Source organism: Amblyomma americanum, chromosome 1 (genome assembly GCF_052857255.1).
Source record: "Amblyomma americanum isolate KBUSLIRL-KWMA chromosome 1, ASM5285725v1, whole genome shotgun sequence".
Lineage (NCBI taxonomy): Eukaryota > Metazoa > Arthropoda > Arachnida > Ixodida > Ixodidae > Amblyomma > Amblyomma americanum.
Genome location: NC_135497.1, coordinates 425,753,537 through 425,774,391, shown reverse-complemented (window position 1 = coordinate 425,774,391; position 20,855 = coordinate 425,753,537). Strand labels below are relative to the sequence as shown.

Sequence of the window (20,855 nt, the reverse complement as noted above, 5' to 3'; positions counted from 1 at the left end):
GCCCAGATTTACAACTCTCGTTCCAAAGTTAAGTTATAGCTTTATTTGGAGTTTTAGCTGGTGCTTGAATAATACTATGCGGGTGAGCAGCTGCAGTTGGCTTCCGTCAATTAGCATCATTATCATTTATACTAGGACGACGACGATCGCGAGCCCGTGAGCCCATGAGCTTAGGTGCCGCACCGTTGCGCGTGCTCGCATTCTGGCGGGATTCGATTTCTAGGCGATGCCTTCTCGCATAACAGCCCAGCGTCGCATCGCCTCCCTTGTTCAGGTTGCGGTTGATGTGCTGCCCAGAAAGCCTTCCCTCCCGTACGCCAGGTGAGACTTCTCAGAGGCGTCTTCATGACGATAACCCTTGTCAGGGTACCTGCTTGAAACAATGGCTGCGCGTCATTTTTTCTTTGTTTGTTCTCACAGGCCTGCCGGTGATTCTCTGCGTCTTAACGTGCTATAGTGCAGGAACTCTACCCATGGTGCGGATCGCTCTATTTGGGTACCGAAAGGACAACGGCCGTGAAACAGGAGATGAAGCTCTGTGGCCGCTCGCTCCCATCGCGCAAGCATGGTAAGTTTTAATTCGCTGGCTGTAGGCAGCGTCCGCAACAAGCAACAGGTTCTCAAGTATGTTGTCCTTGGCGCACGTTTTCACAGGGCTTAGTGTCGGTGAGCTTCCAGACAGCTGCCTTTGGACCATGGCTGGAAAACTGATAGGCTGCACCCGCATCTATTCTGAATCCAGCTTCGCTGAAAGAAAACGTTCCGGGGAATGTGCACTTAAGCCAAGAACAAGCGAGTCGACAGCTACACCCTTGAAAGGTGAGCTGATTTTTGCAGTATTTGAGTCCACGTTCGTCGTTTGTCCCGTGATTTATGATAGAGTCGCTTGAAGATATTCCAGAGTGCTGCCCTGAAGAGTGAGAACCTCATTAGCGCATACTTTTGGGAGTTTTGAGGCATGCTTGTCCCATAGTGCGCTCTCAACTGCTTTCCATATCGCGGCTTATTGACCGACCTTAGTGAGATGAGTGTTTGTTCCAACTCTCCTCCATTCTTCATATTCTGGCCTGAAGTGTCGCACGCACTACCTAAATAATGTACCAAATTTGCCAAGCGCTTTTCAGTTGGAGGAAAGGGGGAGGTGTTCTAGAGCGTGGTCTTTGTTTAGGACGCACTGCCGATCCACGGAATTAGCTCAGCGCCGCCGTGTGCCGCACATGCCGCAAGGTTGACATGCATTTCCACTGCCCTGGGCCGGGCGGTCTCTCGCTGCAGTCACGTGACTAGGTCAACACTTGGCTGGCCGGGCTAGAGCGCAGCAGCGGCGGCGCCTGCGGAGTACGGTGTCGTCTGTTTCCACGCTGCGTGCTGCAACACAGCTTTTCTGCTTTAGCGTAGACTTGCTTAAGTTCAGCTGCACTGTAACAACGTCCACTAACACACATTGCGCAGCATGATATTAGAAACGACGGCGGCTCCAGTCTGCTTCGTTATTAGTGTGAAAGCACTCATACGATCGTCAGAGCCGAGCAAAAAATTGGCGGTAGTTTAGCTCTGGTTAAACCTGGAGTGACGCGATAGCTACAGCTGGGCAGGCGGAACTTGCTCAGTTGAATTGCAAAGTCAGCCTTCCGCCGCTCCGCTTCGCTGGGCGTTCCTTCTTCATCTTCGTCCCACTTGACACGGCACATGCGCACAGCTGTTGCAGCTTGGTTTCGCCGGCTCGCCGCGCCGCCGGCAGCAGCTGCTGCTCCGCACAACGTGGCTGGTCACGTGACCAACCACGTGACGAACCACGTGATCAGCCACGGCGCCACGCCACCGGCAGCTGCTCCGCACCACGTGACCAAGCGCTTAACAGCGTGGCGGCGCAGCCACTTGGTGGCGGTGCAGCCATAGGGTGGCGGCGCCGACACGCTGGAGGCTCGAAGTGCTACCGTAATACAGCTATCGCTACAAAACTTGTTTGTGCATCGCTCGTTTCCGTAGCAACGGTCGCGCCAAGCGGCAAGAATTCCCCCCCACCCCCCCCTGAATTTGACCTTAGATGATTTAGAGCAAAATCGATGTTGAACCATAACTGAGCATGCCCGACATGATGATGACCTCCAAATTTGGCACGGGCCATTTCCAAGAATTTAGCCCGAACGACCCCTGAAATTTGATGTTGGCAGATTTGGACCAAAGTTGATGTACAACCATAATTTACCGCACCCCCCTCATTAGCGACCTCGATATTTAGTCGGGGTCATTTTGAAGAATTGGACCTGCTTGACCTCCGAAATTTGACCTTAGACAGTTTGCACCAAATTCAATTTCCAGCTTTTACTTAGTTTTCCCGACACGACGGCGGCCTCCAAATTTTGTACACGCCATTGCGAAAACTTGGCCAAGGAGTGAAGTCAAAGTGGCAAGGAGCCCCTGTATCCCTGCCCCGCAGGGCGAGGCCAATCCACCTTCTTCTCTTTATCGGCGCGGCGAGCTTCCAAAGCCTCTGGGATTTTTGTTGGACCCGCATACACGCGCGAGACGTTGCTTTAACAAGTTACAAAAATGATTGTTTCCCGTTTGTTCTGAGTGTCCGCTCACGTTATCTCCGAAGTTAGCCCTGCCAACTACGCAGAATTTTATAATAATAACGACCTTGCAAAGGCGGACACAGGAAATCACAAGAGCGATTGCAGCGCTGGGAGCTTCCAACAGGAGAATCGCGGTGCTGTTCACCCGGGAACGAGCGCCACAGGGGAGGAGAGGAAAAGCCTGCTTACTCGCAGATATCGCAGCAAGGAGGATAGGGAGCAAGCGAAAGAAGGAGAACCGCGCCTTGCAGGTGGGGGGGGGGGGGGGGTTAATTGAGGTTATTTGGTTGCTAAGTCGCAGTTAAAGTGGAAAGGAAGTGAAGACAATCAGAATGCACAGCCCTATAACTGTTTCCTTACGTACGGACCTCTGCAACAGGCAGCGCGAGGTGGAGGGAATAAAAGAAATATTAGAGGAGGCGGGTCGGGATTGGGAAGGAGGAAGGGGATCGCATAAGTACACGCATTACGAGCCTCCAGAATTATATGTGGGGGCAAAGGCTTGAAGTGTCGGATATTCTAGCAAAAGTTTGTGTGCACTGCTTTGTGCGACCGCGGCACACTTGAGGAGTAGAATGTCACTCAGGGATGTGGAAGGGAGCCCGAGTTTGCGAAAGCCCTCCCTCAAGGCGGCTCGAGGTTGGGCGTATGCGGGGCACTCGCAGAGCATTTGCGAAAATGTTTCTGAGGGGTCGCAGCACTGGACACACACCGCACTGGGAGCACCATGCAGGCGATGCGCTCTGTGCCAGAGCGTCCAAAGGAAAGAAGGGTTGGGTGGAGGCGACACGCGCTTCCGGGTGGTGAGCGAGAGCATGTCCGTGTATGATGAGTTGCGCGGAGTCATGACGACAAACGTTTTCAGTGAGGGGCACAGAGGGTTGGTGGGCTTGGCGAGCGAGAAGATGAGCTGCTTAATTTCCTTCAATGCCCACGTGAGAGCCGACCCAGTGAAATGAGACAGGTGAGCCTCGTAAGTCTAACTCATCGATCCTGGCAATTAAAGCGAGGACAATTTTGCTGCTTTTTCTGGTTGAAGAAGGGCTTGGAGAGCTGGATGGGAATCTGCCGACAGGACGGTTGGAGTGAAAGAAGGAAGAGAGAAAGTAGTGTGCGGCTTGCGGAGGCCCTGGGGGCTCGCTCGCCGCGTAGACAGGGAAGAGGGAAAGGATCGCGCTATGGTTGAACAAGGTGAAGAGGAGGATCGCTAGACACAGCGGTGGAGCGGATCACGTAACACCAGCCGCATGAGGGTTGCGAACGTCGCAAAGAGTCAGCTCTAGAGTTCAATGCAGCGTTAGCGAGGCGCGAAGAAGTAGAGACCACGGCGGATGTCCGCGAAAAGTGTGCGCCGTAGGTTGCTAGTAGATTCGCCATGCCTGTGAAAGAATGTATTCTCCATTCAAGCGGGAAAGTCGAAAACATGTTGCTGCCCTAGCTTGACGTGCTAGACCGCACGGCGAGTGGTGGTGCTTTCTGATAAAGTGATGAAAAGCAAAGAGAGAGGCTAAGCCAAGTACCTTGACGTGCTCTAAAGAAACCGACCTAATACAAGTAGGTAAACATGCTCGAAAAAAGAGGCGAAACAAAGTAGTCAAAGGTGCACCAAACAGAAAAGCAAATATGCGGCTATTTATGCGTCAGGTTGGCTCATCCCGCGCATAAATAGTTTGTAAATACGATAGTGCCAGCGCTACCGTCCTTGTTGCATACATGGGCCAGACCGAGCTTACCTGTCGGAAAATCTGCTAATTCCAATAAGCTTTTGCTGATCATGCGCTGAGCCGGTGAGCGCAGTCCTACTAGTTTTTCGCGCAGACTTTCGCCTGGGCACAATGGTTTTTAGAAGCTTACCAACAAGTTTAATGTATTCCAACTTTAGTCTAGAGCGGAACTGGAGACAGTTTAATCTAAACCACTACGGTGGCTCAGTGGATTAATTTGGCTTTCAGCTGCTAACCGTACGTTCGCGGGCTCGATCCCGGCCGCGGTGCCCATAATTTGGCGGAGGCGAAATACATAACTCTCCGTGCGCTGTACGATGTCAGCTGATGTTAAGGAACCCCAGGTGGACTAAATTTAACCCAAGACCCGTATTACATTGTCTCTTATACAATCTCTTCACGGCGTTTGTCACCACTTGGCGCATTTTTGCGTGCGCTCTCACACACCGTTAGAGCGTGTGGGGGTAGCGGTCTCGGTCACAGAGGAGATGCCCTCGACTCGGCGTGGCAAGCTCAGCCGGAGACCAGCTACCAAGTGACAAGGGGTTGGTCGTTTGGTGCCCAGCTTTCGCCAGTCGCAAGCCAGAGAATGGGTCGGAGCCAAAGGTTCACAAAACAAAACAAAGCTTATACAGCGAAGAGACGATGCAGAAGAAGTTATAATCACTCGTACGGGCACAAAGTGATTTACAAATACAATGCAACTCGTGATAACAACAGATAGAGATAACAATTCAACAAAATCTTTGCACCTAAAGTGCACTAACACAAAGAGAGACAAACAAACACAATTTGTTCACAGGGCACTGCGACAGTCCGACGACTTGAGGAGCACGACGGGGCCTATCCGCAGACTGGCACACGTTGCCTCGCTGGTCCGTCCTTGGCTGGTCGAGTGGTGTTCTCCCGGGAGTCGAGCGGGCGCGCTTCTCGGAAGCTTAAACAGCGGCTCGGGCTTACAGACAGCGGTTAGAGCCCCTCATTTATAGACGCGGTCCGCATCTGTTCGTTCTTCGTGCCAAGGCATGCGCGCACATACACACAATATCAACTCCACAATCTTTTTCTTCTCGCGCCGGGCGCGCGACCCCATTGGTCGAGCGCGGAAACCGCCTTCGAGAAGATTCTGGGTCCTTCTTGCGATGCGAAGACGCCGTCGCGAGAGCGAAGGGGAGAGGGTATCACTTTAGCGCGGTCAAGGTTACGCCCTCTCCGTGGACGATGATTAGAAGCTACTCGGACATTCTAGAAATATCGACGCCGCGCGTGGCCATGTCTCCTTTGGCGCCGCGCCGGCGAGCTGAATGGAAAGGGCAGTAGCACACGCAAAGTAACGCGCTCTCCTGGGGATCCTCCCCCGCTGTTTTTTTTTGTTTTATTTTACCGCGCGCGGGCGCGATTGCTTGTAAACGCGCAGCGCCGTTTTTTCGTATATGCGCCCGATTTCGTGACAGCGTAAAAACCCAAATAACCACTATCCAGTAGAACCTCGTATGAAGTCTAAGGGGCCCCGCAATTTCTCCTTATATCCGTCTTTGTTTATCGCTATAGCTTGGGCGGCATTCTTTGCAACTTTTGAATGCCAACGAGTTTACTAGCCGCTTTGTGTACCGAGAACATGTAAGCGTGCCCCCAAATGTGCATTGTGATTGCCTCGTAACACGTGGCCGGTGGTGCACGAAACGAATGTCACCCTTGCAAATGCTTGACAGTGCCGCAGCCCGCTGAGGATTCAGCGATTAAAAATGTTTTTGGAGGAGTAATGTCGCAGGGGATAGCGAGACGTCTATTGGGAATACCTACACCCCTTTTATATGTGTTGAAGCCGGTATGGGCCGTTATACATGTAGTTTCGGAATGGTGATTTCGCCGCGAGTACCCGTTTAGGTTGGCTTTGCCGCAAGGAAAAACATGAAAGCTGTCCACAGCACTTGTCCGCATGACAGGAGTGACCTGCGGAGGAAGCATATAACTGACCATAAGCTTAGATGATGGTCACCTGCTCGTCAACGGTGACTGTTTTCCGCTTTCGCTTTTCACTGCTCAACCTTGCAAAGCCAGCCAGACCTTGCTACCGTCACGCACCCCAAGCCTACTGCAACACGGTTCGAACGGTGAAACAATACTACGAATAAGGAAACTGAACTCCCCTTGTACCCAGAGAAGCAGAGCCTGCTCCCAGTGGGCGGTGTGCAGCTAGCTACCTTGCCAATGCTTTTAAAGTGCATTATGTCGCGGCGCGGCATCGTCCAGGGGGCAGCGCATCCTTTCGGATTTTTTTTGGCGACGAAGGGCTCGCCAGCATCAAACCCCACGCTGGAGTTGACGAATCGTCCAGACAATTAAACGCTTTATGCGGGTCCAGCTTGAGGTGGGATTACCATTCCACATGGGCGGTGTCGTGCTCAACATAGCAAATTATTTGTGGCAATTTCAATTTGCCATTTGGAATCGTTACGAAAGTATTGGACCCCATTACAAATTGACTTACTGCGCAAAGGCCAGTGCAGTTCATTGGAGGTTTTTATATCTAATTGTAGGAGAATTTTACTGCGTAAAAACGGGATATCAGTTACATAGGCTTCTATGCGGGTTATGACTGCAAGGATGGCACCCCGCTTATAGCACACTACTTCAGCAAAGGAGGTTTATCCAACCCCAGTTTTTTAAGATTCCTGCCACTTTATTTGAGGTCTGAATTTATTCCACAGAGATACATCTTCCTCATATTCTGGATTACCAACATAACTGCTCGTCTACTTGTTAAGCAGAAAATACTTTCCAGAGTTCAATTAGAAGCTATCCGCGAAATTAACGCATTTAGCTCGCCCTTAATCCAGTCTTCAACGAACTGTTTATTTTTATGCCACCTTTTTATGGCCTTTATGCCATTTCAAGTGCGTCTTTTCATTTAGTGATAAAAAAACAAGTACTTTCCGTCTAAATATATACCCACGCCTAAAAAAAGACCTTTCGCTAGTTTTGCTGAGCAGAACACAAAGAAAAAAATATTTTAAATGCCTGCTGAATATATATGTTAATGCATCAGCGTCTGAAGAAAGTGTATTTCTGCACATTTAAATTCAGGAGCCCAAAACGGTGACCGGAATTTTGAAAACTGGGATTGGGTAACATTCTTGGCTAATGTATAATTAGCCGAGTTGATATTGTTTGTAACTTTCAAAGCTCACTTTTCCAGCATGAGCCGAAATGGCTTTTCACCTCTTCTTGCTAGAAAATGGCAGTAAAAAAAGAAAAAAAATCTAGAACAGAGCAAGTCCTTAACAGTGTCTACCTACAATCCCGGCCTATATTCAGGTTGAAATAATTAAAATTACACTTCTAAATTCGCCTTAGCTCATTCTAAAGGTTATTAAACTGCTCGAGACGGTTTTTTGCTGTGTAAAGATGTAAAGAGAGCACGCAAAAATAACAAAGCAGACTTCAGCCCTTGTTGATTAGATTATTCGGCGCCGCAATGTAAGTTAGCGGTTGTCACACAAAATAGCTCAGCTTGAGCGCAGCTTTCTTGGAAATCAATTGTAATACTTAGGCAGCTTTTAAATACTTTAAGGCAGTGTTATGGACTTAATGATGCGAGTGGCCTAACCTTCCAATGCGTACCAAAATTTTGCTTTCAAAGTGCGTGCTGCGCTCACATCGAATAGCAAAAGCGGCCTTAAAAATCAAATAGTGTGTTTTTGACAATGAATGGTAGAAAAGTAGAAGCTTCCCCAGGGAATTTCAGCGGATGTATTGGTTGTTATGGAGGAGTCTTACTGGGTATGCGCACGATTACTCCAGAGGTCCACGTTGATCTTGCGTACTGTTCGCGCCACCACTACGCCACACTTTCTATTCACGGCGATATGAGTGTGAAAACTGAATGGTGAATCCTCAGGTGCCAGAGTCGCACACGGTACCAAATAGAATATCTAGACAGCGCGTGTTTATGTGGTCCTGGACCACTCAATTTTTAAAGAAGTAGACACATCGAGTTTTATGTGTGTGTTGTTTGGAGTGATGCACCCGGAACGTTAGAAAACACGGATTGTCTTGCGGATTGCGCCAACAAGCGGTAGATAATTGCATGATTTTTTTTTCGGTCACGTTACGCGTACAAAATCGGCAGTAAGTTCGTTCTTTCTGCTTTTTTTTATTCACACCGACTTCACAGGCCAGTTCAAGAGTTTTATTTATAGAAAACAATGCCGCAAATATATCGCAGTTTTTGCATGTCTCGCTTGACCAAAAATCGTTCACATCGCAGCTGTTGTTCGGCCGGTGAAATCGAAAGTGAAACAGCCCGAGGAAAAAATTTTGTTATATACTATTCAGCTGCTTTAGGTGAATTCCACGTCATGACTCATGTACCCTATTATCTTGCGAACGATTATAAAGAAAAAAAGATAGGCATCTAAAAATTTGTTGTCTATTCCTTAACATAAAGCGGAGTTCAGTAATTGGGCAAAGTTTACCGGCCTTGCTGTAACAAAATGACACTCACTGTTTCACCCTGTGCGCAGCCTGGAGCAGTGAGAGCTGCCCGGCATGGAGGCACCGATCACCTGCATGCTCCGGGCCGAACTGTGCCACCAGGTGGAGTCGCTCGAGTAAGCCTTCGACGAGATGGGCTGCCCGCCGAACATCCAGCCGGGGACAAGGCTCCTCTGCGAAGTGCAGGTCTCGTTTTTCGAAGACGAGAATGTCGCTGACCAGCTGGATAATGTGCAGCCCATCGACGCCTTATCACTGCTCTTCGACGCGGCCTGCGGGGTAGGTGACTGTCTGTGTCGCACCGACTGTGGCCTAGCACTCTGCTAACGTGTGAAATCTGCGCAAACAATGGCTCATTGCATTACAGTAACGCGTGGTGGGGCGCACCATGGCGACGGCGCACAACCGCGAGTTCCGTGAGTTGGAGCTTAAATAGTATTTTCTGAGGTGTGCAGAATAATTGCTAGGACAGGGACATGAGCAGGCACAATGAGATGACCTCTGTCCTTTGTATATAGGGTGTTCCCAGTTATCCAGTACAATGAAATTTATGCAATAGAGTGCAATTAAAATATTAATCATCAACTGAAAATGACTGATTAATTTTTCTATTTTAGTTTTGGGGCAAAAGGTGACATTAGTAGAGTGAAGAGAGTAAATATCGAAGGTGAGCAGTTTTGGAAATTTCAGCACCGGCATCGTGCCTCGAGATATCGAACGTGAAAAAAAACAAACGATTTTGAGATCTTTTCAGGTTGGCTTTCCGACGTTGCATGTTTATAACATATGCGTTGCTTGAATAAAATCCATAAGAAGTTTATGTCGTTTAGGACGTGGATGATGTTGGCGCGATTTTATTCACAATGCCAAGTGCAGCGATGTCATTTTTTCAGCATGTAACGTGGGAAAGCCAACTTAACGAGCTGCCAAACACGCATTTTCTACTCTCCATATCTCGAAGCACGATGCTGAGACAGAAATTTTATTAAGTTTGTTCACCTTCTGTGTTGAAGGCCATCAATTTCTCAATATAATCTAGTGCCCTAAAGCCAAAAGTTAAAAAGTTTATCAGTTTAACAGTTTATTTAAGTTTAAATATTTGCTTTTTTATAGCACTCTATTACGATAATAATGCCCCCATGCCGTACTCTAAATCTTCAGAGACCGCACAGACGTATCTTTCACGGATTTTCAAAAATAAATCTGTTTTGAATACTTAAAACGCCCTATATATATTTTTTGCGTGCCTTTCTACCTATTAGCGCTAATTCCTCTTTTCACACCCCATTTTCTTCGTCGCTTTCCATCGCACGAACAGGGAAGATGCATTTAACGAACTCCCAAAGAACCCTTGTCCCCATCGACAGATTTGGCACCTGAATACGCCGTGTTTAGAAAGAAGCAAGGTGCCTACTTCTTTTCTCGACTACTTACTTGCTGTATTAGGTCTCCCTCTGTTCTGCTGACTGCGCATCGCGTAACCGGTCACATAGTGCTTTCTGTTTCCATTCCCCTTGTTTTCTCTTCGCAGATGTTGGCACAGAAGCAACACTACGAGGACAACCGCTTCAACGCCAGCGAGTTCTCGGCCTGCCTGGGGTGGTACGCGGCGTCCTCGCGGGCCGGGGTGTGGAACCTGGAGCCCAGGGATCAGGAGGGAAGTGACCGGTGCCGCCAGGCATACTTGCGCTGCACGCCAACGCGACGCTGTGCGGCCTAGCCACGCGCATCTCGGAGGTGCCACGTGCGACGACCTTTCGGTGCGCCGTTGCTATTTGGTGGGTGGGCACAACATTCTTATGCAACGCAAGAAAGGGTATAGAAACTCATTTTCATCAGTTGTCCATTCATGTGGCTGGTTTGCCAGGCTGTGAGAATAGCTTACTTGCACGATGGAAATGTATAGCGCAAAGAAAGACGAGGACGCAAGGAAGACACATGGAGCACCGAGTGCTGACTTGGAACAGTTTATTTCGAACCTCGAACCTGTACACTGTATATAGCTGATAAAACCATGCAAACATCCCGCATGCTCAGTAGGCGACACATTCATATGTTGACGTATGTGTAACAACTCTTTAGAGAGTAACTGATAGCTTGGCCACGCTGGACCCACCCGACCGGTCTATCATTTCAGCCTCTATGATTTTTCTAGACAGTTGACGAAGGTTTTTAGCGATAACAGAGCAATCTTGGTTAGCGGGCTGGCACACGAATACTTCATCTGAATCAATGTCGTTTTCATCTTCACCGTTTTTCTTATATTTTCTGCAGTATGCGTCCAGAAACCCTCCTCGCCGTTCAGATACATTGTTGCATTTCCATCATGAATCACCAACATGCCCGAACTGCCACCTTAGTGAACATACTTGGACGCTGTGACGCTTCGTCCATGCAGCTTTCTCTCCATAAAGAACAGATGTCCTAGAAAATGTTTTTTACACGAGGAATCTATTTGTTTGATTCGAAAGTGAAACGTTAAAGGTTCTTTGATTTTTAGAGCGGATATAACTGATTTCAAAACGGGAATCTTGAGGCGAGAGAGGATACGTTTGTGCTAGATGATCCCGTCGCTCAGCTCGATATGGCTGCCTTGATGTCACCGATTGAAGTTGACGCACTAGAGATGTTGTTCGTGAAGGGGTACAGGATGGGCTCGTAAAAGTTTTATTGCGTCTTTCCGGATGACAAGGTAGTGCCTTGGCTGCCCGTAAATGGAAACCGTCCTCGTGTGAGAGAGAGATTTGGATCATTCACCTGTCTTGGAAAAGTAAGAGAGATTTGGATCATTGACAAGTTTGGAAAGTAAACATGAAATAAACCGAGACAATGTGGCGCATGTTGTTCAGAGCGCGAACCTTCAGGCGAGAGAGGATACGTTTGTACTAGATGACCCGGTCCCTCAGCTCGACATGGCGTCACTAATTCAAGTTGACGCACTAGAGATGTTTTTTTTGTTACCGGGGACAGGATGGGCTCAAAAAAGTTTTATTGTATCTCTTCGGATGACCGAGGTAGTGCCCTGGCTACTGGTAAACAGAAACTGCTCGCGTGTGTGAGAGAGAGATTTGGATCATTCACATGACTTGAAGAGTAAACGTGAAATAAACCGAGACAATGTGGCACATGTTGTGTTATGTGAGATGTAGCAGTTGACTTGCCCGTTCCACTGGTATTTGGTTCAGTGTTCATGTGATCAAGCTGTTGTGCAAAACTGTTCCTCATCCTGTGCATGTCTTTCTGCCGTTAGCGCCGATTGCGTCGCACAGATATTCCCAAGTTCTCAGTAGCCGCTGCTTCGCATGATACTTCGAAATACTGGGGGAGCGCATTTTTGAAGAGGAAGTTTTCAATGGGAACTGCACTGTAACACTCAATATCTCTGCTGATGCCCCTCGGGACTCTTGTAGTTTTCTGCTTTTATTGGGATATACGTACACCCTTGGTGGTTGTCTATGGCAGTATCAGCTATTTGAGGTGAGCTCAGGACGAATTTTAAAAGCAAGATTTTACTATGCGTTGGAACGTAAAGCGCATTGCCATAAATATGTTCATAACAGAATCTTACTTGGCGCATAGTTTGGGCCCTTCGTTTTCAGGTTTTGTTTTTTTCGGAAGTCGGGAGGGGGGTGGGGGTTAAAAATCAAGCGCTATTTCTGCACCTCACATTCGGGTGCACCACTGGTTATTCGGCAATGACCTTCCCTGGTTCGGAGCCTCTTCTTTCTTTAGACGTAAAAGTCACTTTACTATAACCGCTTGGGTTTTGTACTGGCACCAAATGCTCTGTTTTTTGCTCATTGTTTGGAAACAACATGGAAATGGCAGGTTCCCGTAAAGAACCGTTTACCAAATATTTGCCCCACGTAGAGTGTAATCTCATACGCTGCGCTTCCCTGTCCTTGCAAGACCTGCCTGCCCTTGTACACTGCAGAGACATTCGTGCAACATCAGAGCGACCATTTTAAATGCGCAAGAGCCGCAGAGCAGGACTTCTTTTTGATGCCAATAAGACGTCTGTTCAGTACCCGTTCTTTAGGGTCTCGCTTCTGAAATGTGCTTTTCGAATTTATCTCCGAATTTAGCCGCGTGACGATTAACCAGCGCTGAAAGAGGTTTAACAACACCAGTTTATCAGAATACCCCTTTTTAGTAAGCACAATATATTAAAGCGATAGCGTTAAAAGCCCTGTTCACCGGAAAATCAGGTGTCGGCGTTGTCGACGTCGGCGTTTTGAGCGAAAAATTAAGAGCATGGCTCTGGCAAGTGGTCCCCGGAGAGCAACCTAGGAGGCAGATTCGCAACCTAGGTAACGTTATCTTGCGGCGCCATAACAATCTACCCACCGGATAGTGAGCAATCTTCCCACCGTGGCAGTTGATGATTTTTTGGTCGGGAAGAGCAACCTCGACCGCAGTAGGCCGAACGCTGGGAGCACCTTCTATCGCAGGCCAGTAGCGTATCAGTTAACCGCTGCGCCACTGCGCGATGAGGGGAATGAGGACTCCGAGAGATCTACGAATGTAAAGTACAGAATAACCTTCTGCATATATATGGGAATTGTCCCATTACGCTATCGCGTCATTTCCATAAGGCGGAGTTTATGTCCCTTCCAATTTTTTTGCGCGTTGCGTACAGCTTTGTGCACTGGAAAGTATATGTTCTTGCAAGAATCATTTTACTTAAAATTTGGTTTAACGAAATTTTAAAGAAATATATAAAGTGTTTAAGGATCTGCTAAAATCGTATTTGATCCGAATACGCAAGGCCCTAGCTGTATTGTGCATGTGCGCTGTCGAGAGAACCTTGAAGAGACCTCTAAATAAGGTTTAGTCAAGCGAGAGTAAATTCGTAGACTCTAGCATTACATTGGACAGATCTACAAAAAATGCATCTTTGATGTGTCATCATAACATATGCGTCCTGCTTTGCCAGTGTAAAGCCACTGCCTTACCATAGAATGAGTAGAAGTATTATGTTTCTTTTTACACGATTCCCACCAGCACTGAGATATCTTCGGAATATGGTCGGCTCTATCAGTTCATACGAACGGGTGCCATTATACCTCGGTTTGACAAAAAGGTTTAATGGCGGTGTTTTCGGCGGTAAAAATTTTTTGGCGCAAAATTTTTATGAGCCGCACAGATTGCTGGCCTTTAATTACACTTTAATTTCACAAAGTGTAATGCGGTAGAAGCACGGACGCTGGCGTTCTGCATATCATTAGCCACATGAAACGAACCCAAGAACCTATTGCATGCATCTCTTGTATCGCACCAGCTCCTTGATATCGTGCTGCCATTTGTTCCTGGACCTGACAAGCGACCAGGCACACACCACTGCGCACGTGCACAATCATAGTTTAAGGTGCCACTGCCAGCTTACTACCATGAGCAGTGGTTTCGCACGGGCTTCTCAACGAACGGATCCAATTATTTGGGTGTTTTCTTGCTTATCGCAGCGCTGTAACACACCCAAGCGAATGGAAAAAATATCATCGTCCTCATCAGCAGCATGCCCACGCCCACTGGAAGAAAAAGGCCTCTCCCATGTCTCTCTAATTAATCCTGTCCTTTGCCAGCTGCGCCCACCGTATCCCTGCGAACTTCATAATCTCATCCGCCCACCTAACCTTCTGCCGCCCCCTGCTAGGCTTGCCTTCTCTTGGAATCCACTCCGTTACTCTTAGGGACCAGCGGTTATCTTACCTTCGCATCGCATGCCCTGCCCAAGCCCAGCCCATTTCTTCCTCTTTACTTCGACTAGGATGTCATTAACCCGCGTTTGTGCCCTCACGCACTCTGCCAGCGTCCGGTGTTTTAACGTTACGCTTATCATTTTTCTTCCCATGGCTCACTGCGTTGTCCTTAACTTAAGCTGACCCCTTTTCGTTAGCGTCAACGTTTCTGCCCTGCAGGTGAGTACCTATACGATAAAGCTGGTGCACACTTTCTCTTGGGGGATATTGGTAAATTGCTTATCATGATCTAAGAGAACCTCCATATGCGCTGCCCCTAATTCTTATCTTTTTAGTTATTTCCGTCTCATGATCCCGATCAACTCTCACTATCTGCCATAAGTAGACGTATTCGTTTACCACTTCCAGCACCTCGCTTCCAATGGTGAAGTGCTGTTCTCTTGCTAGGCTGTTGAACATTACATTGGTTTTCTGAATGTTAATTTTACACCATAGCTCTGCTCTGCCCGTTTACATTATTGATCATGCTTTGCAATTCATCTCCTAAGTTACTCAGCAATGCAGTGTCACCAGCGAATCGCTGATTATTTAGGTATTCTCCATTACTTCTTATCCCTAAATGTTCCCAATTCAGTCCTCGGAATACGTTTTATTTTATTTTATATTATTTTATTTTTTATTTTATTGCTGACTTTATGAATGACTATGGTAGCTGTGCAGTTGCTATATATATCTTCCAGTATTTGGAAGCAAGGCTCGTCTACACCCTGATTCCCTGATTCTGGAGGAAACATCAGCCCGAGCATATCTCCAGGCAAGAGCGTTCCGGTATGCTGAATCTTCGCATGAACTGCGTCTGACTGGCAAGTCCTTGTCAAGCGCAGTCAACCGAAGAAGGCTCTCACTCAGAGTTTTGTAATGGTTCAGATTCTGGTCTCTGTTTTATCCTGACGAAAGTGGAGGTCGGCTGGAGCTCATGGATGCGCTCTGGAACAATAGGATCCGCATCTGGGCCTACGTCTTTTGCTTCCATCAGCAGCGCACTTCCACCTGCAGTGAAAGTCTAGACGAGAAGGGAGGGGCAGTACGGGAAGCGCCTACTACGTCTTCTTGGTCGTTCGTTTCACCGAAGGACCAGCGGTTGCCTGCTTATATTCGCAAAACTTATGGCTAGTTCTCCCAGGCGCACAGTGCGATTTTGTTAGCTTAGGGCAATGCTGCCGCACGCTATTGATCTGCTTGTGTACTTGTCAAGTACGTACTAGTTGGGTCCCGAAATTTTCATCCAGCTCGGTCAATGTTCATGGCCGCGAGTTGATTCGATAATTCAACGCACGCAAGGTACCCGCTCGTTACCATGCCTTTTTGCGCGAAGTGAATTTCCTCACACAGGAAGGCAGGGAATGAGGGACATTCGTTGTTCCGCTCGGTAAAACAAGAATATACCAGTGAGCATGCGTTCGTTCTTCTCCACGCAGTTCTGCGCCTCTCGACGTTTTGAAGGAAAGATGAACTATGTTTCGGTGGCTTGGTGTATGCTTTATGTACACAAACGACATTGTAGAGCAACAAGCTGTTCACAGCAGAGAATCTCTCTGACATGAACCCACATCATAGCTACTCGAGATCACGGACCGCGTTCCTGGCTACAGCCGAGACCAGAATCACTGTGTTGCGATGCAGGTACAACAGCTCTAGTTTCACGTCCCCCTCTCCACAAGTAAAATTAAAATGCATGAAATGGACATTCCCCATGAACTCTCTCTTACCTGAGTTCGAAGGTTTTCCTTAAACCAAAGTGACGTTACGGCTTTCCCATTGCACAACTTCCCATTGAACTGCATGCCTGTATAGGTCGCGCGCAAACACAGCACAAACCGGAGCGGCGACCGCGGTCTCCCTGCAAGCGGGCCAGATGCGTTCTGCCCTGCTGGAGGAATCACACACTACGCCGCGTTCAGTGCGCCCCGTAGCACGGCTGTTCCGACGTTCACGCCGGGTAATATACAGGAAACTAAAAGAAACTGTACCAACCCTTGCATCTCTCTTCCAAAGCTTAATAGCGATATGCAAGATCCATTCAATTCCACAAAGAGGAGGTGCGGCGCCAATTCCGTTAAATGTAACACGGCTCCAAAAATGCAGAACCTCTGAAGAATAACAAACATTGTAACACTAACAAACTGACAGGCAAAGAGCGGGCTGGGTTGGGGTCCAACTTGCGCACTGGCTTTAGTTCGCGCGTGCACTCAGAAGCGATGACACACACTTCGGCGTCCCCAAGTTCACGTCCCGAGTGAACGAGTCGGTCATTACTCCCAACACTTGTTTGGAAGATGCGACAACGCGTCTGCATTAGTGTTACTTTTCCAGTTCCAGCGCTGAATTCTCCTATTATAGCGCTCCTCGTCAGGTACAAAAGCGGGTTGTGGTCGGACACGACAGTTACCTTTGCAGCGAATACCCGCGTCTCAATACTTTTTTACTGTGCACATGACCCCGTAAGCTTGCCTTTCGACCGTTTCCGCCAGAAAACTGGATGCGGTGTGGACGTGTGAGGGGTAGAACAAGTAAACACTTTTCATGCGGCTCATACCTAGCAGGGCGAACGTAGGTGACTAGCCACCTATTATAAGGGCTTTGCACACCATACTCTGAAAGTGGAAGTCGCTTGAAGAGCTCTCAGTCCATCGATTGACTCTGGTGGTGGCCACTGTGTTGTGACCCTCTACCCTTGGTCTCCTCGTACCGGCTGTCACGTCCACGATACTGTAGCGTTCTCATGAGGCGTCTAAAGTGGAGCCAGCTCTTTTACGTCGTCTTCGCAGGGCATACAATGCGGTCGTCGTTCCCCGAAGATGGACCCGGAGTGCGCATGCGCTGTAGTGCTGGAGCATGTGGCTGCGCATGCTGTGAGAGCAGGAGGGGGCGGCCTCAATGAAGAACCTCGACCGCGCGCTAGCTCCCAACGCGCGCCAGGTGGAAAGTACGAGCATGCTGTGCCTCGCCGACCAGGGTCCACTGCGGAGAGGAAGAGTGAAGGCCAGTTGTGGTGGTAAGCTACTGCATGGGTGTAGTGCTGGTTGAGCGCTTAGGATGAACAATTTTCCTGGATCTTAAGCTGCGGTAACCGAGAAGCCATGTGGAGGACTCCCTATAACAGGCGCTCTCTCTAACCGCCGCACACTCGCTCGCACCTCTCGTGCGCTTAAATCTGGTTGGCCTCGAAATGTAAATGACAGGTTTTTTTTACGCCAAACTGCGATGACGATAAAGTTTTCCCGGTCTGAGAAAGGTTCCTATTTAGCAGTCGTGTCTCCAATATGGATGTGAATGTCCGGCATGAAGGCATCGCTGGGAAAGCAGAACCCACTTGCGGGACATCTTGAGGGACTTTTATGTATTCCTCTCGTTGCACGCTGTTGTCCTCACCTAAAACGTTTTTGAACCACTGCAAGCAGGAGTGTCCATAGAGGAATTACCGTGCAGCTCGGTTTGGCAAAAGATACGGAGCTGCACTAATGCCGTTAACGGCGTAGTACGGTGTCAACACATGCTTGTGCATTTGTCTTTTATTCAGCTTTTTCTCTCGTCCGATCAATCCGCGTATGTGCGGATTTTATGAGTGTATTAGTGAGGGACGTCTCGAACAACTTGCTGTGCAGTTATGCTTGAAATCGTCTTTATTTTCAACTATTATGGCGTGAATGCTGAAAATGAGGGGGAGTAGTGAGCTCTGTTTCAAAGTCCTGTATAGAGGTTGATGTTGGAAGCTAGAGATGGGATTAGACTTGCGGATTCTGCTGGCAATTGCTCCACCGTAGCGACTCTTAAATGTTAGAGGTCCACAAATCAGGCATATACCTGATACTTGGCTGACTTACAGCACTGTACACACACAAGCACCCATAATAGTCAATAGTCAACTCCTGCTATCACCATCTGGAGTGCCGATCCGAGTACTGAAAGAAATTTAAAGATATGCATGAAGCCTCCTTTCCTAATAAGTGCTGTCCGCGCAGATAACCAATGTCCTGAAGGGAACTCTGAGGGTCTCCTGTCTTCCTGATGGAAGGGGACAACGCACCTTTCCGCGTTATACACTGGACAGCACAAAGATAATGTTCTACATCTCCGCACACACCGCATGCGAAACATAGCGGAGAAGATGCCAGGCCCATCTTATCCATCCACGTAAGGGTACGGGCGCAGCCGGTTCGAATGCAACGTAGTAAGGTGAATTGGGATCTTTTTATTTCCTTGGTCACACATGGCTTGCTGGGTGAGCGCCACATGGTAGTGAAATGGATGAGCACCGTTTCTTTAAAGAGACTCTTGGGATCTTGAGGGACTTCTCTTTATTCCTGTGGTTGAACGCTGTTCTCCTCACCTAACACGGTTTTGAACTGCTGCAAGGAGGATTGCCCGTACAGTATTTACCTTGCGGCGCGGTCTGACAGTGAGTCGCAGCTCCGCGATGTTGAGTTTCTGAGCCTAAGTTTCTGTGCAGGTGGCTGATTTGAATGTGGGATGGAGGCGCTGCGAAAGTGCAGAGGGTATTAGGACGTGTGTGTACAAGGACAATAAAAGAGAGCTACTTTTGCCGCTGCAAACAGTACACGGCACCTCAACACCAGCTGGCCATCAACCATCACGTTCATTCTTCCGCTACCCACTATAAGCCCCTACGTTTCAACGACTCTCTCTCCCTCTCTTAGACCGCAGCGGAGGCCACGTGGTTGAGCACCCGCCTCGCATCCGGGAGGTGCGGCGTTCGATCCCCAGCGCCGCCGCGAACCCACCGGTGATACAGTGGGTACAAGCTTTCCCCTGGTCTGGTGCTTGGCTTCTTTAGGGTGAAATGCTTGGGAAATGGGTCTTTGACTCCACCTTGAGAAATTTAAAATACCTTTTGCCATGGCGCTCTTTGGTCGTATATGCCCTTCTGCCATAAAAATCCATAGTCATCATCATCAACGACTCTATCGCAAATATACCCTTGCGACGGAGAAAAATGCATAGTGTCTGACGACCAAAAAATTCCGCACGAAGGCAGCCACACTGTTCTTGTTAATCGCTCGGCCAGAGCATCTAGGCAGCGAAGATTTCCACCCTGACGTTGGTAGTCGTGTGCTTTAATGCGCGTGCCCGAGCCGACTGATGCCGACAGGTGCACGGATCACCTTATGTTGCTGGCTTCGGTCTCAGAGCGTGCCCGATAAGGGAAGAATTGAGCGGGTGGGGCAGTGTGAAAGGATGTTAACAGGGACGCAGCGAGTCCAGGGTGTTCATTTAAAGGCTGCGCGTCGCTGCGGTGAATTACTGTGGCAACGTTTTCAGGCATCGCATTGCTTCATTCGGCGCGGGAAGCAGCTGCGTTTTTCAAGTTCATGGTGGGGCTGGTTTAATGTTTTGTAAAAAATAACCTTTTCTAGCCAGAAGGCCACGAACTCTCGGATCTTTCCCGGAACATGGAAACAGAATACGGCAATATTCATTGGAGATGTGCTCGGCCACACAGTCACGCTAGTTGCAATCAAAGGCCAGCTATAAATTTTCTCTGTCTGATACGAATTGATCGAATTCTCCAAATGAGCCTGGCCAAGGCCTGCATTGCTGAAATGTGCTTTTATTACGGTAACCATTTATTCGCTTGCTTCAGCAGTCATACGTACGATACGCGTCCAGGTCCTCGTCGGCGGACGCAGCGAACGAGGAGAGTGCGGCGGACCACCGCGCCGCTTGGTCGTCGATGGGGAAGTATGGTCCCTCGCTTGATCAGCTGGGCACTGGACGCTGACCACAAGGGGGTGACGCCGAGTGCATGACTGGGCTGTGGTTGGGTCTAACGACGCATGGCATGGCTGCAAACTTCCCCGACGCGCGTGATGCGGTGATGCCGGTGACGTGATGGCACCCGGTCGCCGTTATAGGCTTATGTGTTTGAATGATGATCGTTTCTTATCTATATAAATGTACTTGAACAATATTAAATCTCGGCAATAAATGTTTTCGTAAGTGAACTCTGCCGCAGTCCTGTATTTTTACCACACTTGGTCCCTCTGCTTAGATGGCTCGAGGCTCAAAAATTCTCGCGCAGAAAGTGCCTTTGATCAGCATATCGCGAAGTAGACACGAGTGCGTATTCAATACGAAGGAATTAAAATAAACATTGACAAGATGGCTTAGTGGCTGAGGCGTTTCGCTGCCCAACGTGTGTCTGCTCAGGCGGCTGGAGTTTGTTGGATGCAGAATGCTGTAGTTCCCGCGCACTTATATTTCGGTCGAGTATAAAACTCGGCAGTGGGCGGAAATAATCTAAGGTACAAGGATTTTGTAACGAGCTTGAAACCCTG

General features: G+C 48.5%; 1 protein-coding gene across 1 annotated transcript; it reads left to right on the top strand.

Annotated features, from left to right (window-relative positions):
- The first annotated feature begins 212 nt into the window (after positions 1-212).
- LOC144103708 (uncharacterized) lies at positions 213-20,459 on the top strand. Its single transcript, XM_077636369.1, has 7 exons — positions 213-312; positions 458-568; positions 655-819; positions 8,830-9,079; positions 10,332-10,578; positions 17,328-17,554; positions 20,188-20,459. The coding sequence occupies exons 1-7, from the start codon at positions 285-287 to the stop codon at positions 20,297-20,299; spliced, it is 1,140 nt and encodes a 379-aa protein (XP_077492495.1). The 5' UTR covers positions 213-284; the 3' UTR covers positions 20,300-20,459.
- Positions 20,460-20,855: the final 396 nt, after the last annotated feature.

Excerpts from the sequence above, each read along its gene's own strand:
- LOC144103708 (XM_077636369.1), top strand. The coding sequence starts at position 285 with ATGTGCTGCCCAGAAAGCCTTCCCTCCC. Across the intron at positions 569-654 it reads GCTCCCATCGCGCAAGCATG|GGCTTAGTGTCGGTGAGCTT; the intron begins GTAAGTTTTAAT and ends ACGTTTTCACAG. Across the intron at positions 820-8,829 it reads GACAGCTACACCCTTGAAAG|CCTGGAGCAGTGAGAGCTGC; the intron begins GTGAGCTGATTT and ends CCCTGTGCGCAG.